Source organism: Sebastes fasciatus, chromosome 8, assembly GCF_043250625.1.
Source record: "Sebastes fasciatus isolate fSebFas1 chromosome 8, fSebFas1.pri, whole genome shotgun sequence".
In the NCBI taxonomy this organism is placed as follows: Eukaryota; Metazoa; Chordata; class Actinopteri; order Perciformes; family Sebastidae; genus Sebastes; species Sebastes fasciatus.
The window spans coordinates 16,638,987-16,665,705 of NC_133802.1; the positions used below are offsets into that span (position 1 = coordinate 16,638,987).

At 43.2% G+C, this 26,719-nt stretch overlaps 1 protein-coding gene across 13 annotated transcripts in view; it reads right to left on the reverse strand.

Moving 5' to 3' along the window:
- Positions 1-26,719, reverse strand: part of iqsec1a (IQ motif and Sec7 domain ArfGEF 1a) — a 100,889-nt gene that overhangs the window by 7,475 nt on the left and 66,695 nt on the right. For 8 of the 13 annotated variants that reach the window (XM_074643850.1, XM_074643844.1, XM_074643843.1 and 5 more), the window contains 10 exons: positions 7,187-7,466; positions 5,609-6,891; positions 5,114-5,275; positions 4,682-4,804; positions 4,186-4,352; positions 3,923-4,062; positions 2,423-2,452; positions 685-810; positions 496-595; positions 100-261 (listed from right to left, as the gene is read on the reverse strand). In XM_074643850.1, the coding sequence (XP_074499951.1) occupies positions 100-261; positions 496-595; positions 685-810; positions 2,423-2,452; positions 3,923-4,062; positions 4,186-4,352; positions 4,682-4,804; positions 5,114-5,275; positions 5,609-6,891; positions 7,187-7,466 (2,573 nt within the window). Of the gene's footprint in view, positions 1-99; positions 262-495; positions 596-684; positions 811-2,422; positions 2,453-3,922; positions 4,063-4,185; positions 4,353-4,681; positions 4,805-5,113; positions 5,276-5,608; positions 6,892-7,186; positions 7,467-8,003; positions 8,415-14,831; positions 15,183-26,719 lie in introns of those variants that run through there. The other 5 variants (XM_074643855.1, XM_074643851.1, XM_074643854.1 and 2 more) reach the window with 3 other exon arrangements.

Here is a 26,719-nt window from a genome sequence, read left to right on the forward strand (position 1 = left end):
GTTGAGTAATGCGGACCATGCCCTGTTTCTACTTTACACAGCCAGAGGTAGACAGACTCAGAGGGGGGATGGGAGGTGGAAAAAAAAAAGGCAGCTCACACTCTATTCTGTATTTCTCCATTTCCTGGACCTCGGCAATAGACTCTCGTAGGTCGTCTGTGAACTTCTTGCGGTCCTGGGGGTTGGGCGCATTGAAGTTGATGAGGACTTTGATGTCAGCACCTGGTATCGCTGATGTAAGTCTGATTCCATTTGGGTAATCTGGGGCAGCGGCAAAGAGAGGGAGAGACATTCACACAAGGGCCATTGATCAAGTTAAAACACATTGGGCGAATCTGTGTGAAGTTTGGGGAGTATAAACAATGTCACAGCCCATTGGTTTGGCCTATCATTACTGCTGGATGCGTTGCTGTGCTGAATCAAACCCCGTGATGTTAACACCGTCGGCTAACACGCCACAGGGATAAAGACGGAATAAAAGGAAATGCCACTCACACTGATTATCAAACAGCATGACTTGCATCCCGTACAGAGAGAAGGACTGTCTGAAGCTGTACGTCACCGAGTTCTTCTTTTTTTGGAAGATCTTGGTTACCTAAAATCATGCAAAGAGGATATTTTAAGGGTTGGTCTGAAGGGAGAGAGGAGAGGAGAAGAAAGGAGAGGACAGGAGAGGGCTTTTACCACGAGGAGGTCGTTGAACAGGAAGATCTCCCGCTGATGCAGGCCCAGCTTCTGGAGCTTGTTGGGATCTGGCACTTCAAACAGACGGCAGTAACACACCAGCCGGCGATGGGGCAGTGACAGCACCTACAAGGCAAAGACACCAACACTTTAGAGGTCATTATGGCCTCAGTCCAAAAGCTAACAAGGAACAGAGGTCACCTCCGAGCAGAATTTAAAGCCAATATAATGACGGGTTTTCTCCTCCTACGTGTTTTGCATTCACAGTGATGTATGAGGTGATGTGGTGACACTTTGGATACTACAGTTTAGAGCTGCAACTAACAATTATTTCATCATTGATTAATCTGCTGATTATTTAATCAATTGATTGATTGTTCGGTTGGTTTATAAAATATCAGAAAATAGTGAAAATAATCCTGTTACATTTATCTAAAGTATCTAAATAGCTTGTTTTGTCTGAAAAACAGACCAATCCAAGACATATTCCTATTAATACTATCAGTTATGGGCACTGTAGTTTACATTGATCCCACATATACCATTCTGCATCTGAAAATAGTCCCAAACAAATGCACGATTTCCTGATTGAGTAACGCTTACTTAAAAATATAGTGCCCAGTTGTTTTAAGAAATTATTTAGCCTTCTTTTAAAATTAAAGTTTTTAGTTGTGACTCGTTTTTAAAGATTGATGTCTATATTGGAAATGAATGGACTTGGGGCTGAGAGCAATTTATAGGGTAGGGAAGTATTGTATCATAGAGTATTGAGACATTGTTGACGATAACAAGCTTTAAACATACCTAATACCATGACGATTTACCGCAGAAACAAAAGATAGCCCAGATAAAATCATTATCCTGTAAACCGTATATTTTAAAAATGGAATTCAGGATAAGTAGTTGTTGCTAAGGGAACAACTTATGAGATCCAAATAAACAATATTGATGTTTTTTATGTCGTCATTTGAATACATATCACGTTTATTTCACCAGTGAAATGAACTGGTAACATACCATGAAGCATAAGAATTGACTTCATGCACTGATGTAACTTTGAGGAGTCTTAACATACGAGAAAACATGTCCAAAACAAGTACTGTATTTACCATGGCAGTGGTACTTTATAATTAAAATGAATGAAGTACAAAATAATGTACTACTACTATTAGTGCTAAATCAGTGCATAGCTCCTCCCATAAAGATTATGACAACTAATAAAGAAATGTGGGATCTACAGTATATTCTGTGACTGAGAGGCGTGTGTGTGTGTGTGTGTTTGTGTGTGTGTGTGTGTGTGTGTGTGTGTGTGTGTGTGTGTGTGTGTGTGTGTGTGTGTGTGGCACATAGGGACTACAGATGTAAATGATCTTATAGCTAACTCAGCTAAGAAGCTGTGCACTGTCCCTGTCAAATAAATAAATACATTAAATTAAATAAATGCACCCAGCAGTGGTGAACACCCCGCTGAGCACAGAATGTGTAAACACTGCAGCTCAATGCCGCCTAAGAATTTATGTCTGTCGATAGTGTCTCTGGGGTTCAGCAGTGACAGATGAGATGCTTCAGGGGGCAAAAGTTTCTGCCTCTTTAGGTAATCTGACTCTAAAACTACCTGTTTGATGTGCATTAACTGCAGTGTCCCGGGACAGAGACAGGCACCTGTGCACATACCGTGAAATAATGAATGAAAAAAGGATCAAATATAGTATGATTTATGGATATTTAGCCTACTTACACATCCCAGGCCGTGGTGGAGCGATCCAATCTAAAAAAGAGAGGGCAAAGAGGACGTTCATATGCGGCTGTTATGTTAGGATTATTAGCCTCTGATAGCATGAAAATAGAATCTCTCCTGCTTATTTAATGAGCCCATATGAGGATTTGCCCTTGCAGAATGTGCACCTATAGCCTATTAAAGTGGCCATGAAGATAGGCTCTGTATACAGGGTGGCGATCTGTCTCTGCTGCCGGACTCGAGGGAGTCTGTAATGATGTTGGAATGAAAACAGATCCTCCCCTAGAAGCCCGGAGAGGAACTCCAATGTAGTTTTTTTTATGTTAAAGTGTTTTACAGAGCGTCCTCCTGAGCTTTTAATTTTGCAGCCAAATGGTGACGAGGGATCATTTTTCAATACATGCAATTATTACTGGCAGAGCTGAAGAGATTCCATCCCACTGGAAACCGGCTGAAACAAAGACGAGTGTCTCCCTGAAGCGGCATAGGTTAATCACACTTTTAACCTTCACACATGAAAGAGACATCATTGCCTGCAGAATAAAGTAGACATGCTGCTCCCTGGAGTGCAGTCAGAACTAAATTTGATAATAGCTCTGGTTCAGTATTCATACACAGAAATAAACTGACTAATGATAAGTGAATCAATGGATTATTGTAACTTGTGCCGCCAAATTAACCGCTGGTTTCAACCACTTCTCCATCTGAAACTAAGTGAGAACTATAATGTGCTACGGTAGCAGAAAGTGTCCATTTTTCATTGGACTGCAGCGCTGGGTGACATCTCTCAAGGCCTCCGGGTGTGTTAAAATCACCAGCGTGAAGGTCTAAGCCCAGGCATGTGTCCCCTTTCACACAGCAATACCCAAAGGTACAACAGATTTTCTAAATCTTCCTGTTCCTTCTATTACTTGAACTCAGTACATTTTGGAGTCAGTAGAACAGGAGAAAAGTGGCATTTTTATTTATAGAAAGTCATTCTATGCAAATATACTGTAGCTCTGTGAGTACTGATTAAAGAGTAATCAACAATGTTTATATAGGCTGGGCGATATGGCAAAATCTTCTATTCCGATACAGGTAATTTAATATCTCAATAACAATATACAGTATATCACAATATAGCATGTTTTCTAGTAATTCAATAAATAAATAGTCTATATGAAATAACCACATGGTAAAGCCTATTTTTGTATACTCATGTGTGAATTAAATACTTGAAAAAATAAAAAGCACTGAGCATTTTCTCATTAAATTAGTGCAAAATGAACAGTTTCAAATTAAATTATAGAGAAAAAAATTAATAATTTAGACCACGCATTTGTTTATCACCAATGATTACATCCCAATATGATTCGATTGAAAGACGATAAATTATCAGATTGAATTATCATTCATGTCTACATCTTATATAGGCCAAAGATGCCACACAGATTGATGTCATGCCTTGAAAATGATCTTTTCTTGAACTTTGTAGAGCAGATAATAAACAGTACTTACTGGTTTCTTTCCCACGATGAGCTTCTCGACCTTCTGCACCTGCGAGACGTGGTCTTCGTTGGTCTTGAGCTCGCGCTTACGGATCCTCTCATAGATGCCGACCAGAGTCTCCCGGGGGATATCCTCCCCGTCGTCCACACCTGGCACACAGATTAGTGAAGAGAGTGAGGAGAGAAAATAATACAACTAGTCGATGTCCGAAGGGTGTATCATGCATGTGGCACATTTTAATATATGATCATATCCATTATTGGTTTTGTCACCTCTTAAATTCTTGATGAAGTCCTCCATCTTCATCTTCCTCTCAGGCTTGACGTTGGGGCTGTACATGTCGGTGTTGAGGAGGATGATGGCGAACGCCAGGATGAAGATGGTGTCAGGGTTCCTGAACTGCCGCACCACCGTGGGGTTACAGATGCAGTAGCGCTGGCTGGAGACACGAGACGGGACAGGAGAGATAATATATCACCCATCTCAATTTACAGCCAAACTCAGATTACAAGACACAGTCGTGCCCATAGTGAGGAAATGGTTTCAACACTGCCAGAAGAAAACAGAAGTAAAGCTAGAGCTGGTTCTCTTCATGTACCAATACGTATCATACACAGTTCAGAGGAAACCCAGCAGCAATAACCTGTCTTTCCTAAAACACAATCATTGATTTTGATGATCAGTGGCTCAGGATTGCTTGTTTTCTTTGCAATTATTGGTCTGTCTTCGCTTTGTTTAAATGCTAAATGTGTCCGTGTGTGATCTAACCTGAAGGCTTCGATGAGCCGCTCCACCTTCTGGGCCTCACCCTGAACACGGATGTGGTTCTGAAATTTCCTGAGAGCCTCGTCCAGCTCCATGCTCTGGAAGTCCATTTCATCTACCACACAGCTGGTAACACATGGGGACAGATGTTAACACAAACGTGGTATACAACAGTTGTGTGATCATCACCAGTTTTTTTATATCTTACAGATTTGATCATATACAGTATTTCAGTGTTTACAAAAGAGGATGTTACAATGGAAGAGGAGTTTTTGTGCCATGTTTGTCCCTCTTTTCTTTTTATTACATTATCTATAGCAATGGCCCCGATGTGTTAGTACATTATTAATAACTTTAGTTTATGTCTGAGTGTGCACAAGGATCCTTCACTCACTTTTATCTAATCATACGGAGGACGGGGGGAATCATACTTACTCCAAGACATCTCTGTTGAACTGTTTCTGTCGATTGCCGAGAAATTCTCCAATCATCTGCCTGCTCAGTCCCTTCCTCTGCAGCAGGAAGTGAGCCACTCCGACCGGTGTGTCAGGGATGAATCCCCTCTCAGTCAGGTACTGGACGCCTTTTTCTGGCTTCCTGAGAAATCCAACATTTAGATGCAGGTAAATAACAAAAAAAAACTAGAGAGAAGAATCTGCTACTGTTTAATCTTGAATTCTGAGAAAATACATATTTTGTCTTCTACAATTTGTATGAAAGTATTCTTAAGGCATATTTGATTCTCTAAACTACAGACAAATTAAACTGTCCTCTTAATTTCTTCTTTAAAGCAAATATCTTTCAAAATATCTTTGTATTTGATATTAATACAGCTGATAGTTTATAGTACAACACACAGTGAGGGAACTAAGACACTTCTCTAACATCACCAGGCCCTTAATCACTGCAAACAGGCTACAGAGTACCTACTTGTTGAAGAGATTCAGGCCGATGCGGTAGTATCTCTTGCGAATAACATCATTACTGAAGATGGGCGAGTCCCAGCTGTTGCGAGTCTCCTTGTGGTAAGTCTGCTTGCTGAGCGTCTGCTCCCGTAGGCTGTCCCTCGACGAGGACTCGGAGCTGCAGTTGATGGTGTCGTTAGAGTTGGATGTGCTATTGATGCTGTCGTTGTCCCCGTCGGAGAAGTCAGATTCGGACTTGCTCTGTCGGTTGGCCGAGCCGTTGATGGCTAAGTGGCCTTCCAGCTGGCGGTGGCGGTGGCGCAGGGGTGCGTCGTCGTCACGGGAGGAAGCTCGTGGTGGGGGTCCGTGGGAAATGTGTTTGGGACTCGCCTGGGATGACGTCACGATGTGGCCGTGCGGTTCGTACACAGGCGGCCGTTTGACGGAGCCGCGCTCAGACCGGTCGCTGAGCTCTGCGGAGCTGTCACTCGGAGGTTCTATGGTCAACAAGGGAAGATGGTCCATTCTAAGACGCTGCTCTTGGCACTCTAGAGACGGAGTGCTGCGGCAGCTCGTGTCTGTGTCACGACCCTCATCTTTGGGGTCAATAGGCCAGTAGTCCTGGGAGGAGGAGTTGACCGACCGCAACCGCAAGTCTGATTCTGTGCTAGAGGGCTGGTCCCCTGACCTCAACCGAGCAATAGAGGGGGACATGTCCTCCTCGTCGATGAACAGAGTAACATCGCTATAGGACGCCAACGTTTCATCGTGCATTCGTCCAGCTGCCCTGCGGTGGGACTTCACCTTATAGGGCACTTCCCTCTCCGCCTTGGAGCAGCCCATGGCCTCTGGGTCAGGACCCTCGTCCCCCTGAAGGCTGCGACAGTTCAGTGCATCGTCTATCGACTCAGCCAGAGATTTGACCTGCCTGGAAAAGGCGTCCTCCAGCTCCGTGATGGCATCGGTCAGGTCACCCTGCGGGGCTGGGTGAGACGCCATGTTGGCCTGCTGGTGGACCTCTATGTCTCCACATTCAGACTGCACCATGGACAGCGGGGTTCCGTCCTCCGTCATGGACACCTGCCTCCCTTCAAAGTAGGAGCTGTGCACTTTCTCCGGGCCCTCGAACGAGAGCTGCATCCTCATGTTGGACAGAACGATGCGTCTGGACATGCGGTTCTCAGACATGGAGCTCCTGAGACGTTCAAAGTTCTTGTTCATCTGATACTGGCGGAAGGCTGTCTGGATGGTGCGGGCCGCATGCCGGGTTATGAATCGTCCGCCATATTTACGCTCCAGCATCTCCACCTAGAGAGAAGTCGTAGTAAATTAGCTGTGAAACTGTGCCATCAATGGAATATTTAATTTAGTTTTCATAGCTGTACATGGTTTATAAAGTCAACCTCATGGATGTCACTGATGTCAGTGGCTCTGTGGCAATCTAACAACAGCTTTTCCTGCTTTATTTGTATCAAGAACAATCTCACGCAGCCCACACACAATTCATAATTTTAAAAATGTCTCATGACACTTTGAATCTGTCTTGTGAAGAAACTTTGACCAACTCCAAAGCTAGCTATTCAGCAAGGCTACTGTGGAGTACCTGTTTGTCCTGGAGGTCAGCAGAGAGCTCGTAGCTCTCAGAGAGCGAGCGGGATCGTTTGATGGCCTCCTCTTCGGCCTGCTTACGGAGGATTGACTGCGAGTGCTGGAGCTTGGGTCGACGGGGTCTCTGAGGCCCCGGTTGGACCCCGTGGCTGTAAAGCGGGCTGTCAAACCGGTCGGGGCTGATGGCCGAGCCGTGAGTCACCGGGCCCTGGCCATAGCCGGCTCCACCATCCAGGGAAGGGCCACTCTCATTGGGCCGTCCATCCCCTTCCACACTGCAATAAGAGAGCAAAGGGGCGGTTTGAGATTTCATTTCCTTGCTATGAAGATTAGACAACGAAAATTAAATTTTGGAGTCAGATAAAAGTATCATCAGGTTAATCGCAGCTGTATTTCTGTTCCATCTTATGAAATGTCAGAACAAAAACTAGTTTAACTTCAGGGATTTATGGCCTAAGCTTTTATAAAAAGAAAGTCTTAAAATAGTCAGTAGTATAGTCTCTGTTATGAAATATATAAAAACATATGGGATTACAGAAGTGAACTGCAGAGTGTGTGTAAATGAGTATTGATTCTACGACTTTATAAAACAGTAAAACCCACATTTCATTCAGCTGCCTAATACGCCCCATACCTGGTACGTATCTGTGGAATAATTACTCAGCCCGCCATAGATTTGGCTTTGCTACACTCACAGAATCCATACACTACGTAAACACTCTCCAAACATTAAACACATCCAGTCATCCGTTGTGCTTGCCGGATTATCTCTTACACAGATAATGTGAAAAAACAACAAGGAGGTTACTCACTCACTCTTACACTCTGCCGTATTACAAGACGGCTGCTTATTGCGAAAAGACCGTCTATTCTCTATAAACTGCCAACTCTTCCTCCATATCTTGTCCACCATTCTTCCAGTGAAGTGAAGTCCAGAGTACAACAGGCTCCTCCGGGAAACTAAAGTTTATGCCGCCCCGAGGGCCAATCAGTGACCGACGAGAGTTACATCATGTTTGCCGGAGCGACGACACGCTGTTCCAATACAAAGTCCAGTTTAGAGGAGAATAACAGAGCAAATACAACTGTAGCGGTCCCTTAGAAATAGCCGAGAGATGTGGGTGTATGCGGTGCCCACCTGCTCAATAACTAACATTAAAACTAACTAACATTTCTTGCCCTCCGTGGTACAGTGCCTTCAGTGTTTGCTGGCAGCCTTATGTGTTTGAACTGTGACTTGACACACCCATACAGTGTACACAATCCACTTCCTTCATTAGACAGCCTGACATCAATATGCAGCAACAACAGCAACCAATGCTGAGTGGAAACGTGGAACTGAATATGGTCAAAAGTTCAAACGGTACGTGCATTTGTAAAACACGTTTTGTGACTAGTACATTAATAAAGTTTTACTCTAAACTGAATACAGATTTACTGATGTGCAACCCCACTCAACACGCACGCCAATAAAATGTTTGCCAAAGATGGTCATTCATGGTTCACTATAGCCGATGATTACTTAAAGCCTGGTAGAAGTTTCAGGCTCGGGCACGTTGCATGCCTCAGTCTGCTACTGTACAATGCATACTTATCATTGTGTCAATTTGAATCTAATTCACAACCTACAAGTTGTCCCTTTCTGCCTGCTGAATATTGTATAACAGAGAAAGTGCAATGTAATATAAAGTAAATATCAATCCAAAGGTTACTCTAAGTCATTACAATTCATACATTTGAGCCACTTTGCTTCTTTGCAAGGGCTTCAGACAATTCAGTTTTCTAGACCAATAGAAATGCTCTTGAGAATAACCTCTTCTTCAAAAAAGGCACTTCTGCTTTTCAACCAAGCATTTGAGTGTGAAATATGAAAACATTTCGTCCTGCTGTGGCTGCCAAACTTCCACCAATTATTGTTAGGCAGCATCCAGAAAATATTCAGTCTGATTCCAACAGCTAAGATGGTGTTTGGATGCAACTGGTAACATTATCCTTAAGTAGCACAGGTGTTCAGTTCCACCAAATGCTGCAGCAGAGTGAATTCCTCCGTCCCTTCTGACCCATTCAGGGTCGGCCAAGGCCACCACGACACACAGGAGACCTTCACGGTAAGTAAATGCTAACCGACTCCCTCGGGGCAATAGGTACACACGGTGTAGGAGTGTGGACCAGCACACAGCAACAGGGCCAACAGAGAGAGGATGCCTTTATACTGCTGGACCAACATAAAACCTTGTACAGCACAGTGAGAAATCATACTTTATTGCATAATCGCCATTGGGACGAATCTCCCCGACCATCTGTCGTGGCAAACTGTGACGCCTGCCATCCCTGGAGTTGAAAGTCACACCTTGCGTGCTGTCACAGCATCAGAGTACAGCCGGTGGTAATTTCTAGTTTCATTATTTCTTCATTAGAAGTCTGATTACTGACCTGGATAAAGTGCTGATGAAAGGATGTTTTTGGGTGCATTGGTATATTCATATTAATATGGAGAAAGCCTTGAGAGGACTGGACATGCAAAAAATAATTGTATTTCAGCTTAAGGGGCAAACGTATGGAGATGAATAGTGTAATTGACAATGTGTAGCACATGTCACAAATTAAAAAAATGTTAAAGGATCTTAAAGGTCGTATTGATAACACTTTTATGTAGAAAAATAATTTTAAAAAACCAACATACATCTACAGAGCTTTTAGAACGGTGCTGATGTTTTTTCCTGAAAAAAAAAATCATGATTGTGAATTAATCCTTTTAAAAATGTTGGCGGGTCCAAAACTAATGTTTTGTTTATCTCTGTGGAAGATATCTGACGTTTGGTTCCCACTTCTAACAAGCCTTGTGAGCCAATAGTAAAACAACGTTGGTATCACGTGGTATCTCTGGGTCGTCCGTCAGTTAGTGTGGAAAAAACTGATAAATGGCTGAGATTGACGGTAAGTGCGTGACAAGCACTTGTTGTGAAGTAAATGCAATGGAATGGGGAGGGAGAATGCAACATCTAGTGGCTGAATGTTATCAATAACACCTTTAAGGCTAAAATATGAAAATATATGATCAATATATACAGTATGTGTCAAATGTATCAACAACTACTTGATGGTTTGCCATGAAATTTGGTGCACATAATCATGCTCCCCTCAGTGTGAGTTGTAATAACTTTGGTGATCCCCAGACTTTTCATCTGGCGCCATCACCAGGTCAATAAGTCCAATATTTACTTTCCTGATACCTGCAAAACAAGTGACATTCAGCCTCAGCTGTACTGTATTTAGAGCAAGCTATCAAATGCTAAACTAAGATGCTAAACATGATACTGGCTTAATATCAGCATGTTAGCATTGTCATTGTGGGTATTTTGGCATGCTGCTCTTAGCCTGTCCTGTGTCCTCAAAGAGCTGCTAACGTGGTTGTAGAGACTCTTTGTGGGCGTTCCAATACCCATACTACCATACTATTATGTAGACCAGAAAATGATTTAGTAAATCTCAGTACATAGTATGTCAAGTGCAGTATGCTAAAAATACCAGGATGTCCTACTACATATACTGTGTGAGCAAGAGGGTCAAAGTTCAAGGGGCAATGTTATGGCAAGTAGTATGTCTCAATTGTATGCACACTGAATGAAACAGTGCGTACTTTGTAAGCTGCAGTACGTACTAAAAGTAAAAAAGTATGCAATTTGGAACGTAGCCTTAGTTTCATTGTATTATGTTGCTTTGTTGTATTGTTTTCTGCTGTGCTATTCTGTTGGGAGTAATTGCCTTTCTATTCTTCTGCCTAATTGTGTAATTATTCACGAACCAAAATACATTTCCATCTATGTAATATGACAATATAACTGAGGGAAAGAGAATTGAGTCTACATTAAGGAACAGAAAACACAATAAACTACAAGCTGCTGATAATAGCTACTACAGTGCTCATCTGGTGTTCGCTCTCTCACTCCGTCACCTCTAAAAACATTCAAGGCCCAAAGTCAAAGCTATAGCTGTAGCACCGGTTTTCCCCAATGGGACCCGGAGCCGGCGTCTTTCCTTCCATTTTGTTCTTTCTGCTCCACTTTCTACCGACCAAGAGTCCAGACTGTGTGTGATTGTGGGTGTACAGAGGAAAGAGAGCTGGGAATAAGTGCTGCAGTATTGCTCTGAGGTCATTGAATACTCCACAGTAGAGTGAGGTCAGTTTGCTCATGATGGCGGGAAAAAAGGGGGAAAAAAGAAGAGAAGAGAGAGCGGCATTTTAAGAGCTGATGTTTTAAGATGTAATGGATGTTGAAGGAAAAAAAGAGTGACTGAACTACAGCAGAGCAGGAAGTTGCATGACGTTATTCCAGAAGTGACTCCACATGGTTCAGACAGAACCCTAGAAGTCATGTTTATATGAACATGTTGTATCCACAAGTGTGTGACGATTGTAGAGCCAGTGATGAGAGGTGAAGGATGAAGCAATGACCACTTCCTGATAGCGACCGTGCGCTGCTTGAAATATGATCTCACAACAACTGCTCAACGGTGTCAGTCGCTCAGTCTGGCTCTTTATCCACCAGGAGCCCCCGTTAGTTCTGATGCAGGCATGGATAAGCATGTCAGTTCAGCTGGCAGTGATTTTCAGCCATGGGATCCAGGGATTTGGGGGGTGGAGGGGTGGATTGAGGGGGGGTCGACCATCTCTCTTTCTCCCCTCCTTCCCCCTCAACACATCCTGAACAAACAGGCCCAGACCCCTGCCCAGGCCTCAACCCGTTCCATCAGTCGGACCTGAGGGAGAAACATTCCTCCATCCCGGAAAAGAGGAGTCACATCGACAGGAGTTCTGGGAATAGAGGAAGGCTAATGAAGTGCAGGCTGGAGCTATACGGAGGAAGAGAGAGCCGCAGCGTGGAACTAACATAACTCCCAAAACCGAGTCACAGAGACGACGGAGAAGCCTACAAACTGCTTTGTGCTCGCATGTTTTTCCAATCAACTTCTAAATTGCGGTTTAAGATGCTCTTTTCGGGATAAGAGAGCGTAATTCAATTGTGAACTTAAAAGCCATTGAAATGCTAAATATTTATAGAAAAAAATCTTTCCACATGCAATGTGTTTACAGGCACAACAGTAATCGGACTACTCCTCGTCCACCTGTTTAGACTTGTCATTGTGTTTTTTCTTATTTATTTCTACTTCATGGTGTTTTTACTATCCTTAAAAGGAGACTTTTTCAGTGCTTGTGCACATGCATTTGGGTATCTGGAGTGCCTATCAACCCACAAACTGTGAAATAAGACAACCCTGATGTGATTCAGCAAGCCATTCAGATCTGGCTCCCCTTCCTATGTCACATGCAGGCTCATTAGAATATATAGCCCACAGCTTAAGAACTACCTTTGACAAGGTGCACCGTATTTTTCTCGCTAGCCAATCAGAGCACACTGGGCTTTTTCGGGAGTGGGTCTTAAAGAGACAGGCGCTAAAACGGAGCATTTCGACAGAGGGTGAATACAGGTATTTTCAGACGGACAGTATGAGAAAAATTATGTGTTTTTTGAACATTAAAGCATGTAAACATGTTCTAGTAGAAACTCAAAATACAAGTATGAACCTGGAAATGAGCACGACATGTCCCCTTTAAGTCTGTACTTTTGCATGTTGCCTTAATATTATTGTGAAGCACTTGTGAAGTTCTGCTCTTAAAAGGTTCTGCAATACAAATAACTTACTTTCTCATCATTTTGGGCAATAATGTCAATCTGATTTCAGAAACTTCAACGTAAACACAAAATCTAGTTAAAGGGTCAAGAATTGCAGCAACATTTCTGCCGGAAAAAGAGGGTTTCTTAAAGAGTGAGCATGTGGATAAAAATGACCCCACGTAGGTTAATTTAAGTAACCTCATGTATGTTAAAAAGTACTAATAATATTCAGCCACAATATTCAATTGCAAAACCAACATGGCTGCTAAGGAAGTCTGATCTGCCTGCTGAGGCTTATTTTTATTCATGATGCACAAACGGCAGATGGTGATAAAAAATCTGATTCCTTCACAAGAGGCTTTAAGATAAAATATGTGCAATAACACCAATGCAACACATGTAAATACATTATCAGATTTCCTGCCTTTAAGTGACAATTCTGCTTTAATGCGTGTATGTAAACATACAGTGAACAACTGACCCCTTTCAATCAAATTAACATATCACACTTCTCCCCCCCAGATGCACTGACAACATGTGCCTCAGACACAACAAAAGCAGATGTTTTCTCTCCCTCTCTCTCTCTCTCTCTCTCTCTCTCTCTTCATAGCAACTCAGGGAGCTCATAAATACAGATGCACGCAGCAGCCCTCACAGCACAGATGTGAGGAAATCAGACGTTGTAGGTAAAAGGTTAGGAGACCACACAGTAACATGTTGATACAGTCCAGCATTACGCCAGTAAACACTTATACTCATACTAATGGATGATTCTGTAATGGCTATAACTAGACAGCGAGGAGAAGCAGGTTGTGGGGATTTATAGCATGAAACAGCTGCAAACTGGAGAGCTGCACTGGCCAAGCAGACTGACAGCATCACTCCTGAGAGTTTGCAGCAGACGGTGTATTGTCAACTGGAGCCTCATAAGGCTCGTGGCTGATAACTACTGTAAGTTGTATACTTCAGTTTGAGAGCTTTAGTGGTCATCTGGTGTCTAATCCGACCAGAAACTTGAATGTACTTGAATGTATCCCACGACTGCTGAATGGCTTCAATCTGCATCTAAAAATTACAACCTTTCCAACTCCGATCACAACCTTTTGAGGATAATTGGCAGCCATAATGAATAAGTGAAAGACAGCAGACACAAAGCCTACACAAAGCCTGCTGGTTATCGGTTGGTGAGGATTTTTCAAGATGACTTGAACTAAAATCTTTATTAGCACAGCAGAGATCTGGCAAATTAAAACACACTCCGCTGCGATGTGTGTGATGAGTGGTTTGATGTTTTGTTGATGCCATCCTCCACATACTTGTGAGCAATCAGCAATCAATACTATTCCCCTGTTAACTGCCGGGCCTCATTCTGTCTGAATCCTCCTCCTCCCTCCTGTCAAGACTCATAAAACAACAACAACAACAGAGTCACTGTCATTATCAGTCACTGATGAATAATTAAACTATCACTACACTCAACACCTGCCCTTGAAGAAGAACCAGCTATGAGAAAGCACACACAGTCAGGGCCAGCGAGTGGGAGGGCCGCGACACACCACAGGAATGCCCTTCAGCCGAGCAGAGGGGGGGGGGGGGATTCTGTACAGTAAGACTAAACACACGCATACGGTGACTCAGAGAAGGGGACATGATCTGTTTTCCACTGTGAGGGAGTCACAATTGAAATCGCAGACCCCACTTTAAAATTCAGGATCTTCGTGACTTCGCCTTGAAGCTTCACATTCCTCCTGTCATCATCTTCCAGCGTGGATGATGTGAGAGCACAAAAGAAGCAGGTTAATTCAGCAGCTCTTTTTTCATAAACACACACACACTGTCTCACTGCTGTGCATTAAACAAAAGCCTTATGAGCGCTATAGAAGCCTGGTGTAACCTCATTTTAATGACACACACACACACACTAACGCAAACACACATTTCACACTCTCCTATTACTCTTACCAGCCATTCAGCTCCAGCTCCAGCAGCGACTGGGTCTTCTCTGAATTACACTGCAAACACCACATGCTGGCCGGCACTCACAAAACGATGTAATCCAAACATTAACAGTCCCCCTCAGCAGTCCCCATTACTGCCTCTGACAGACAGACACATCTCAAAACTGCCATCTGCCGTAGCTTCTAGCTGCCTACTTCTTGCAGGCGTCCCCATGTCTTTGCCCTGTGAAAGCAGCTCCCTATGGATGGTAGGCGTACATGGTCAGTGCTAAGTGGCAGTCTGTAATCTCTGACAGACAAATGGAGCTCTTTCCTTTTTCTCTTTCTTCCTCCCTATCCTCCGTGTGCCGGGCTGGTAGGAGTATACGGGGGGCGGAGGCTGGGAGACAGGGGAGTGTGTTTTTTTTTTGCCAGGTCCTGAGCAGTATGGAAGGGGGCGGGGTGCCGGGTAAGGGGGTGTGTGAGCGTGGAGGCTCTGTAGCTGGGTAGAAACAGAGAGAAGGGGATGAAACACCTCCTGCACAACACTAATCATGCAAAGAAAAGGGACACACGAACGACCCTGGAGCGAAACGTGGAATAGAAGATTTTTCAGGCGTGTTATCGGAGAATGTGAAAAAGGAGAGCTCCAGACAGCGAGGGGTTGGGAATGAGAGATAAAGCAAGGCGCTAAAAGCACAGAGAGTAGGGAGGGAGGGGGGGGAGTGAATGACAGCTTGATCCAGTTAGGTGCATAAAAAGGTATAGTAGATAAGTAATGGAATGGAGAAACAGGTAAAAGGACAAAGTATGAGGATAAAGACAGAAGATAATGTCGGAGGAAACAGGGGTTGGGGAGTGTTTGAATGTCAGAGGTACCTTTTGTTGCACGAAAGAAGAAAAAGGACTTAGTGGGTGGAGATGGCCAATAAAAGAGAGCACCTCTATTAATAGAGCCTTTCAGGGTTGAGAAGTGACTGTTATGATGTGCACTAAGAAAAGAACCAGAGAGGATTCGGTGTCTTTCTGCTGCAGAAAGCAGCCCCTTCTGTTTCAAACTCCTTTAAATCAGCATTGTTTAATTGAAAGGATACGTCGTCCTACTGCTAAAAATGCCACCCATACTGCAGCATCATCGCAAAGCTCGCCAGGACTTCCGTCCCCAAACGAACGGTGCCTCGTCTCTTGACTTCACGGCGTTGTTGAGACAGGCCAGTGACTAATCACCCCTCTGAGAGAAGGGGGGTTGGGGTAAACAGCCCCCAAGTCAAAGGTATTTTCTACCTAATGACAACAGGCACAGGAAACAGAGGAGAATGGCTCCCACATGGAGCCAGTTTACAGGGACACCAATCATCCCGACACACACACACACAGCAGTCTCTGGAGGGAGATGTTGATGTCCTCTAATTACAGGTCTGCACCCCTAAAACGATCCCCTTCTCTAGACTGTTTTCATCTGAGAACTTCAAACGGAAGATGCAGAACGAGAGACGAAGCTAAAAAGGGAAAAAGTGTGCATATCTTAACATGTGTTATGGATCGCAGCGGGGATTTATGCACAGACTTACTTTACAATGTGTGAGTCAGGCAGAATGATTGTGTGCAGAAAGGCAGACAGACAGTAAGTGATCTATTTCAGTTTGAGACCTTGGCCCTGGTGGTGACTACAGCTGCTAATGCCTTATGGAGCTGCAGATACTTGACTCAACTTACAGATCTCACCTATCACGCAATCTCACCACTCTCACCAATTTATTCCTGAGTGCCAGTAAACAAAACAAACAAAAAAAGGGAAGCAAAACCCCCTTTAGGACATCCCTTTAATAAAACTTGCATCATTTTGTTCTCACCCACGAGGCGCAGATGGAGGCAGACGTTTAGATTTTGAAATGCGTGCGTGATATTAGATAATAGCCTCGGCGCAGGCTTTCTTTTGCTGGCGGACCACAGGGAGAGGCTAACTAGACTTTATTTGTTTGGTAATGAGATATGAAGTAATATCATGGCCTCATTTTGAAAGCAAAGCGCGTGATGCTTATAACCCCCAAGCCTGTCATGATTGTTTCAGCATGAGGCTCAAGGGCCGCATCAGTTTAAGCGTCGAGCAGACAGGCGTTGGAATGATCTAATTAGATTAATTTCAGGTGAAGCTGAGCTGTAAAAGTTTGCACAAACTTCAGGATACTTGTATAATTCTCTCTGTCTGCCTGCCTCTCCTCCTCCTCCTCTAGTGTTACGATCCAGTCTAGTCGTCCCGTCTGGTGAAGGCCCACTCCATCTCCAGAGTCCTGGCTGCACGGCTCTGCTCCAGCATGATGTCATTGAGAATTCCAAGCAGAGGCCCACTCTCCGCTCATAAAACGCCATTTCTTCAACTCAATACATATGGTCTCTCTGCATTTCAACTCCTACTTTATCATCCCCCCCCCTTCAGCTCCACTGGCCTCCCTTCCTTCTTTTCCTCTTCCTTCTTGTTTTAGTGTAAAGAAAGTTGGATACATTACACTTGGGACAAGGCCAAAGAGGCACCCGCGGGTCAGCTCCACACAGACGCCTTTATCAGGTGCATTCCCACACATGTACTACCTGAATATTATCAGAAGACCAGAAAAACTTGGATTTTCCCATTCCCAAAGAGAGTGAAAAAAGACAGAGCAGAGGAAACGACAAGGGGAAAGTGATAGCTTCCTGGAAACTTGGTCACAAGACTTTGGCGCTGCGTGCTCCGTCTACATGACATCATGCGCCGTTTTCTCATTATCTGCTTTTGCTGGACGCCGAGCGACTGAGACCTGCGCTAAGAAACGGAAAATAAAATGAAAAGTCAGCCCCTCGCCTGGTCTGGAAACAATTAAGACGGGCTGATGTCATAGTTTGATACAACAGCATACTAAATGAGATGTAGTGGCCCGGGAACGCTTTGTGAACACAGAGGACTTTGTGTCAGAGGAAAAGAGAAACACATTTTCCCTATGAATTCTCAGGAACAAAGAATTTTTGTGCATTAGAAGGATCTGGCAGCAGATGTATAAATAGAGCTGAAATGAGAGTAATTAAAGGATATGCTGCCTCTGCTCATCACATCCTGGCGGCAAAGCCGGAGCAGATGTGTTGCCCGTGGGATCCTGTGGGAATGATCAAAGATCATCAGTGGCAAATGATGTCTGAGAGGCTTTTCTCTTTTCTCCTCTTCATACATCGCTTAGTCATTCCAATCTGGATGGAAACAATCTGTTTGTCCAGAGACACATGGAAACTGAAAGCTGAACAGCGGGAGATGTCTTCTGAGATTAGTTTTGTGGCATCAAAACAACTAAATGTTTCTTTATAAGTGCTAGCAGCCCAGATGTATCCTGTCCCCACCACTAGGAGTGGGTATTGAATCTCAGATCAGGACCATAGACTGCATATAAGAAGTGGACGTAGTCACCGTGACGTCACCCATTGGTTTGTGGATGGCCATTTTGAAGCCTAGAGTTGTAAGATGAAAACACAGACAACACCCAGACCAGACAACGTCATGGTAGTGACCTGTCAATCACAAGGTAGCCACGCCCTAAAGCATACCCTACTTTATGGTCTATTTGACTCTAAATGGGACCATCATTTACTAAATGAACATCATTATCATCTTGACGAAGACTTGAAACTAGCGATTGAGACCATAAACTCATGTTCACAATGTTTACTGAGGTAATAAATCAATTGAGAAGTCGGCTCATTATTTCTCATAGACTTCTATACAATCAGACTTCTTGTTGCAACCAGAGGAGTCGCCCCCTGCTGGCTGTTAGAAAGAATGCAGGTTTAAGGCACTTCCACATTGGCTTCACTTTTAAGAGGTAACCCACAGGTCAGGACTGAAGACGTGTTAACGTATTCTCTAAAGGAATAGTTTGACATTTTAGGAAATAGGCTTATTTGCCTTCTTGTTGACTATACTATTAATAGGAGGCTATAGCCAGGAGATTGTTAGCTCGGGTTAGTGTAACAACAGGACAGCTGGCCAAGAAGTCACTGTCCAAAATTTTTTTTTTAAAACACATTTTTATTCCTCAAAAGTATCAGTTTTATGTTTGTATTGAATCCCAGGCAACGTATTCACACTAGTATGCACTAAAGTTCAAAAGACCCCCAGCCCTACCAACAGACAGTATTAAAATGGCACCTGGGTAGCTCACACACAGCGAGAAGGATCCAGGTTTGTTCCTCGGTCTTGTCTGGGTGGAGTTTTTGCTTGTTCTCTCAGTGTTTGTGTGGGTTTCCTCTGGTTTTTGCTCTCACATTCCAAAAGACATATGCAAGTCAGGTGGGGTGGAGACTATAAATTGCCCAAAAACAGGAATGTGGGCATCTTGCGACTTGTCCCGGGCATTTCTCTGCCATCCTCAAAATGACTCAGTGGGCAGACAGAGAAAACGCATGAATAAAATGACACCCTTTACGATGTGAACTGAGCAAAACTCAACCACATGTTTGTTTACTCCTTTCTGTATAGAAAAATACATTTCATGGAACCATGGTAAATTATACAGGACTTACTTCTCATATCTCTCTCTCTCTATAAGAGCAGATTGAGGTCTATTGTGTACTGTTACCATTATTAGAAGCGGGCCCTGTTTGTCCATTTACAATATTTCCCTTTCAGTTCACTCCATTACCAGATACCATGTTTCTCTGAAGCTCTTCGCCGTAGCCCCACCCCGGCACAGAAACACACTACAGCACTATTCTCCCCTGCTAAAAATAGACCCATGTGAGGTGACACACTCTGGTAAACACTCTGCGAGGGAGACGAACAATGCTGCGAAGAACAAGAGGAAGAATGCACATCAACACGAAGGAACAGCCGCTGAATACCCTGCTGATTTCATCTCATTATCTGCTCCTTTGTGGCAGATCGATGTGCAGCGCTTTTTCAATGACATTGTGAGATTTTGAGGTCAGATGATAAACAGTGCGAGACCGGTATCTCGGGTGGTTAGTGCTCAGAGCAGCCCTGACTGTAGATGTGACAAAAGCCATAGCGGGTATAAATACCCAAGGTGGTCATGATGGATATACAGGAGCGTGATACTGCAGCCAAGACCGACCTGACAGAGCTCTGACATGATGAGTCCCAGTCCACAATGGGCTCTCAGAGTGACAGTGCCACCCACTGGTTAGAAATGAAACTTTATACTCTGCCTTGAAGATGTACACCAGGCCTGGGGGCCGACATGCGGCTGTGATGTCATCGAGGACCACAGAGGTCAGGCGTGTTTGTCATGGTTGCAAGTCGGGAGGGTGGCCGGGTTATTCAAAGACACCGGGATGTAAAAAGACCAGCTTTTTCTGGTTGGGAGATGTTGGCGGAGACATGTAGGGGGGTTGGTGGTGCAATAATCTATTTGAGGCAGTGACACACTCACACCTGTCTCAAGCCACAGAGAGAAATTCCTGTGGTTTACATGCACAGCAAAGATGATCATCAGCTTCTTCATTCCCAATCGTAAAGATTACCTAAAAAAACGACTATATATTTGGTTTTCAAAATATTTTATTTCCTGTTCTTTTAATGCAAATAAATATTGTAAGAACGCAAATGTAGCGTGAAATGCATTTTTTTTTTTTATCACTGAACATGTGCACATTTTAAAATAAAAAACTACCAGTGAAGTTATGTAACTAAGTACATTCACTCAAGTACTGTACTTAAGGACAATTTTGAGGTACTTGTACAGTACTTAACTTTCCATTTTCCACTACTCCACCACATTTCAGAAGGAAATATTGTACTTTTCACTGCACTACATTTATCGGACAGCTGTGGTTACTTTACAGATTTATATTTTGTATTAATAATCTGAATCAACGAATAAATTATGATATATTATTGTAGATTAAGCTGCCCATCAGTTAAGTATTCAAAATTTGCCACACCATGACCAGCTGCAATATGAATGTGATGTATACAGTAATGCATCAATAATAATAATCCAACAATATAATATATATTATTCTGACGTGGGCCATTCTGCATAATAATGATACTTTAAGTATATTTTGGTGCTAACACTTGTGTACTTTTACTCAAGTAAGATTTTTAATATAGGACTTTTACTTGCAACAGAGTATTTCCACTCTCTTCTACACTACTTTTACTTAAGTAAAAGGTTCGGAGTACGTCTTCCACAACTGAAAACTACTACAATAAAGTCAGATGTCTCCATCAATTTTCAATCATTTTAAAGTACCAGCCTCTCTACCTAATAGCACCATGGTGGCCAATCAATCATTGAACAGACTCCCAATTTGTGTAACACTTTCAAAATCACGTCTCTCTGCTGTCCTGATTCATGACTGATTTCCAGGCAGGAGCCATCCATCAGCATAATCCCAGAGAATAAAAAGAAATAAAAAATCGATCCCTTGATATAAACCAGACATGTTCCTAAAATAATTATCTGTGCGTGTGTGTGTGTGTGTTTGCAAGTGCATGCGTGTGCATCTGTGCATCTGCCTGGCAATGCAATCAATCTGGAGCCGTGAGCTAAATGACATCATTGAACTGGGTAAATTGACTGGAGGGGTTTACAATGACAATAATTGCTGTTTCAATCAGATTCCATTCATTGCTGACTGCGTGAGTGATCAGATAAACAGCTGATGATCTTGAAGATGTCGTGTTGCTCGATCATTCAAATCACTCACGAGATTTCATTAGCAGTCGAGCGTGAAAGAGTGTTATGAGCTGATTGTAGTATAAATATGTTTCTAGTAGGCAAACAGACATGTTAATTGCATGGAAAGTTTTGAACTGATGTCTTAATGAATTAATGATTCAGCAACTATACGGATGCATATACAACAATACAATAGAAGCACATTCTGCTGCATAATATGCCCACGCCGATGGGGTATTAACGTTGAAGAGAAACAGATAAAGGGAGGAAACAGAGCAAAAACCTCTACATTCCTATAATACTCAGACTGGGATGGCTTACATTCCTCCACTCACCTCTCCACACACAGCTGTCTAATCACTTTAGCAGTTTCCTCCAGCCAGGACTCCAGTTACTTGACGCTGTGCTCCGCCGCCCTTCCCTGGCAAAGCCGGCTGTGCCTCTGTGGCATCCGAAAGCCCACAGCAGAAACACTACGGCTATTGAGCCCTGAGGAGCACCTCCAGGCTCGGCCGTCTACACTGGCACTGGCCGTTGTTTGTGTTGGCAGTGCGTATAAAGGCAGCCTTTCTCATGTCTGTTCCATCACGCCTTTCCAGTCTTTGATTAGTCACTAAACAACATGCAATGCAGTGATGGCCATGACATCAGTATGTCAGACTCTGCCGAAAAAAAAGTTGTTGTCTTCTGGTTAGGGTCATAATTCTGAGCCTCATAAAGAATTTCAAACTTTCAGATTTTGCTCCACTTGGAAGTGAAAGTACAAAACGTATTTCATCTTAATGGCCCTCATTAGGCTGACAGTGATAGAATCATTCAGGAAACATAATGTTATTTTAGGAGAAAGTGCCCAAAACTGGAGGACTGAATACCAATGTGGGTAAGTGATGGTGGATAGGAGTATCATGATCTGCTATATGCAAATACGATTAACATTTAACCTGAAGATACAATACTCACATCATGAATTTCAACACGGAAACACAAGTGATGCCACAGAGGAGCCATTACTGTGATGATAACCCTCATTTCAAGCTTAGTTCTGTTGTGTTTCAAGTAATTTAATCAACTTAAAGGAACAGTTTGTAGCATTTCAGGGGATCTATTAGAAGTAATTGTAATATAATATTCACCTGAAACTAAGAATCGTTGTGTTTTCTTAGAATGAGCCCTTCATATCTACGTAGGGAGCGGGTCCTCTTCACGGAGTCCGCCGTGTTTCTACAGTAGCCCAAAATGGACAAACCAAACACTGGCTCTAGAGAGAGCCTTTCGCGTTTTTACGTTACCTGAAGGCCACCGTAGTTCTCCAACACGCTTGTGAAACTGCGGTAATGTGGCAGCAGAGTTCAAAACCGTGGTACCGCCAGCCGCCGTCTGACTTCCATTGCTCCTAAAGTAGTGTTATTATGGTAAGGATGGACTCTTGAGAGAGGCGAACGGGGATATCATGGTTTTGCACTCGGCGGTTCACGTTACCGCAGTCTTGGAACGGGAGGAGTGAGTGGAGGGTAGGGGTGTAATGATACGTTTTTACAACGATATGATACGATACGTGATGATGATTCTTTTCAAGTTAAATGAACAGTGGTTTAACCTGCTGCTTCTGTTTTCATTTTCAATATAAACGGTAGAGCAATAATACAGAGATCAACCGCTTATAGTGATCAAACAGCTTGGGACAGAATTATTCCTATACAAACGCTGTTTAAATTATTTGCTTATAGTAATCAAGTAGTCCAGCTACAGTGTTCATTTGGGGTCTTTTCATGCATGAAAACATACGGAAAAACATCGACACCGACAATCAAATCTAAATAAATTTGCTAATATATGTTCAAGTAAGAACTTTTTCATTAATTCTTAGTCCCAAAGAGACAAGAGGTCTGACCAATAACGAAACTGCACCGTCAGGATCTCATTTGTCAAAAGGAAATCCTGACCCTTTCTTCTGCCCAAAAACTCTGCACATCCAAGCAGAAAAACAACCTGCAGACCAAAGTCACCAAAGAATGAACATGAGAAAACTCAGGATCAGCTTACAGCCGCAATGAAAACTTGATCACTTGTATTTAAATATTAATCGAAAGCCACAGCTGAAAGCACCTCAACAATGGAAGCAGAATTAAAACAGAAATAATTCATGATTCCCATCTCTCATGTCTTCACTAGACATTGGGGAGGTTGAGCCAAAAGCTGTATTTTGAAATAAAAGAAGAAGAAAAACTACTAACTGGTCAGTGAATCAGTTTTGCAAAGTTACACAGACAACCGGGAAACAATCAATCAGAGAACAAAAGCACAGAGATAAAGCAGCCATCATCGATCTACGCTCCTTTTTTTTCTCGGGGAATGTAAAAGGAAGCGGAGGAAACCTTTTGTGCAGGTCACAAGACTGCTGAGAAATACATTCATGTTGACATATTCCACTGGAACAAGATATCCTGACTGTGCAAGTTCCATTCATACCACGTATCCACAAGACCTGGTGGGTGCAAGTCAGCAGATCTTATATTTCTACATACGCCCCATTCAGGCCGGCTGGGTGGGACATAAAGACCGGCTGTACGGAGTGATAGAGAAACAAATTCTGAGAATAACAAAGCTACAGAATCAAATCCATGATAACAACCCCTTGAGGACGGGGTTACACAGTGCCGTGTTTATTGTTTCATTTCTCTCAATGCCTCCCATAACCCCCGCTTGGGACGATGCCGAGGCATTTACAAGAAAGGAGGGTTACACGGGAGCATGTGGATTAATCCACCATCTCTATGACAAACTACCTGACAGCGGCTAATGACGTTTGGCTTCCAATTAATTCACAAACAAATAAAGCTTATTGGACGGTTTCTAGCGCACAGTGGAACTCAATAACGACGCTACAGTGCTACAGGGGCGAGCCAGTATCATACGTCAACATCAACACAATGCTTGCAACACAACAGCCCGGATCAGAGGAGTCTCCGAATTTAAAAAAGGCATGTCATTAGAGAGGAATAGATTTCAATCTGCTGCCTTGGCTGTATCCTTGAAGGGTTGATGTACGCTCCATAAAGATTACTGTTTTATTGACTGAAAGCACAGCCTGGGTCTCTTCAGGCTGCAGGGCACATCGATCTGTAGGCCCTCATTTACTGATTAGAGGCCCCCCGGCCCGGCTTCCTGAGCCCACGGGTTAACTAGCCGGTCCTTGGTGCAGCAACAGTATGCATTGTATCACAAATCATAATCACGTGTCAGTTTTAACAGAAGATGTTGTAGGTGTGAGAAACCCAAAAAGCACTAAATAACTGGTGGTGCTTTTGGGTTTTTTCCACTAAAGCATGACTTATTCTTGGTTTTCCATGAGACACACTTCCAAAATAAACAGGCTTGGACAAGGATGTGGAAATATCAGAGGGCAGAGAGGATGTTTCTCTACCTCCCATTTACTGGGATGCCACAAATTTGTCTGAGAAGTGGAAGGGTGCGGCCCGGAGGAGACTGACGTGTCTTAACATGTTGGTTTGGGTCGGTTGAATCAGGACCGTCATTTTAATCAACCGAACTTCCTAACTTCCTCTCTAGAGAGTCATTCTCACACCCACATGGTAATCTATGGCTGACGTTAAAATCAACATGAGCCATATGAGAATGTTTTCTCTTTTGCAGCTTCAGTTTGAATTACAGGAGCTCACTCGGCCTTCACGTTTTTCCCCTTTAGATATGTTAGCTCGGCAGAATTTCCTTGGTGGAAAAAGGAATATTTTGTCTCTGGGAAAGGGCAGTCTGACTCTGTTTTACATCTGGTCTACCTCAGATTATGAGCTGCTGACCTTATTACCACATCTGCACTTTTTAGTTTACATTTTACACAGGGTGACCGCAGCTCGCTGGTATGAAAAGAGTGCATGTAATGAGATACAAGAAAAGGCAAGAATATCTGGAGCCATATAGGTGCATTTCATATATTTGGACTTTTTTCTGGTCACTTGGGGGCAGTGGAAACAAGCTGTGTTTGGAGTCACCATGTCTCTGGACACCTGATAAATGTAAAGCCAATATTCATTCTCTTTTTTTTAACTCTGTTTAGCTCTCCACCAACACCTGAGAAAAACATCTGTGTCTTTAGCTGTTAAATGCTCCACTATGTTCACCAGCTAGTCACCAACTTTGTCTTGTCTGCCGTTTAGTGCAGGGGATGTGACATGCTGTGCGATTTTTAGAGCTTTATTTTTTTGTTGCTGAAAACAGCTGCCTGCTGCAGCTGGAGACAGTGCTGATGAGAGCAGGCCATAAAACCAACCAAAAGCTCCGTAAAGCTACGGGGAGCTGCAGAATGTGGGGATAATTTAATTATCTGTGGGTTCATCTTATCATCACTGCATGCGACTCCTTTCACATTGTTGTAGTTACTTCATCCATAATTAATGTAAGAATATTGATTATAGCAGCTTTAAGTTAGTTGTGACTTTTGTTGCTTACGGAATCTATTTATTTATCTAAATAGATTTGTTACCTATATAGATTTGATAAGTGTATTAAATATCGGATCCAGATCTGATTAAATGCTATTGAACCCCTAGCCTACTTGGTAGCTATTTAATGTAAGCAGTAGCTCACGACAGGCCGTGGTATGTTGTGATTATATCACAGCTAAGGGGCATTGTTCGGCCTGACTGCATGCCGTTTAGCAGGTGGATTTTTTTCTGGAGATGGGCACTGCTCAATCAACTCCTCCGAACAAGTTAGCCTTAGACATTTTTTTGTCGGTTTTAGTTCGCTAACTTCTACTTTGTATCTGTACCCTGTTCCGTGTTGGCAGAAGTAATCGTCCCATGACCCTGTCGCTCAGCAACCATGACAACACATTTCATGTTTTTCTCTCAGACGTTGAGTGCAAAGTGAAAGTGCAAAGGAATTAGGCATCATAGCCTTGGTATGTGGTTTTATATCACGGCTATGAACCAATCAGATTGATTTGAACAGTGAACTCCACTGTGCTTAAGGTCAATTACCTCCCTTAAACCTTTAACTAGTAACTTGTACAGCACACTGCAAAGATGTTGCAGTCACAGCTGGAAGGAGCCGTTTCAGAGGAGGGGACATGGTGAGTCAGCAACACAGTAACATCCTGAAACCAACCCTGATAACAGGATGACATCCTTTCCCTTGTATTATCTGGAACTGGGCACTAAGAGCGCAGTCATCATCGCCGCTGTGAGTTACACAGGAGGGCCAGTGTGAGTGTGACAAGTTTACT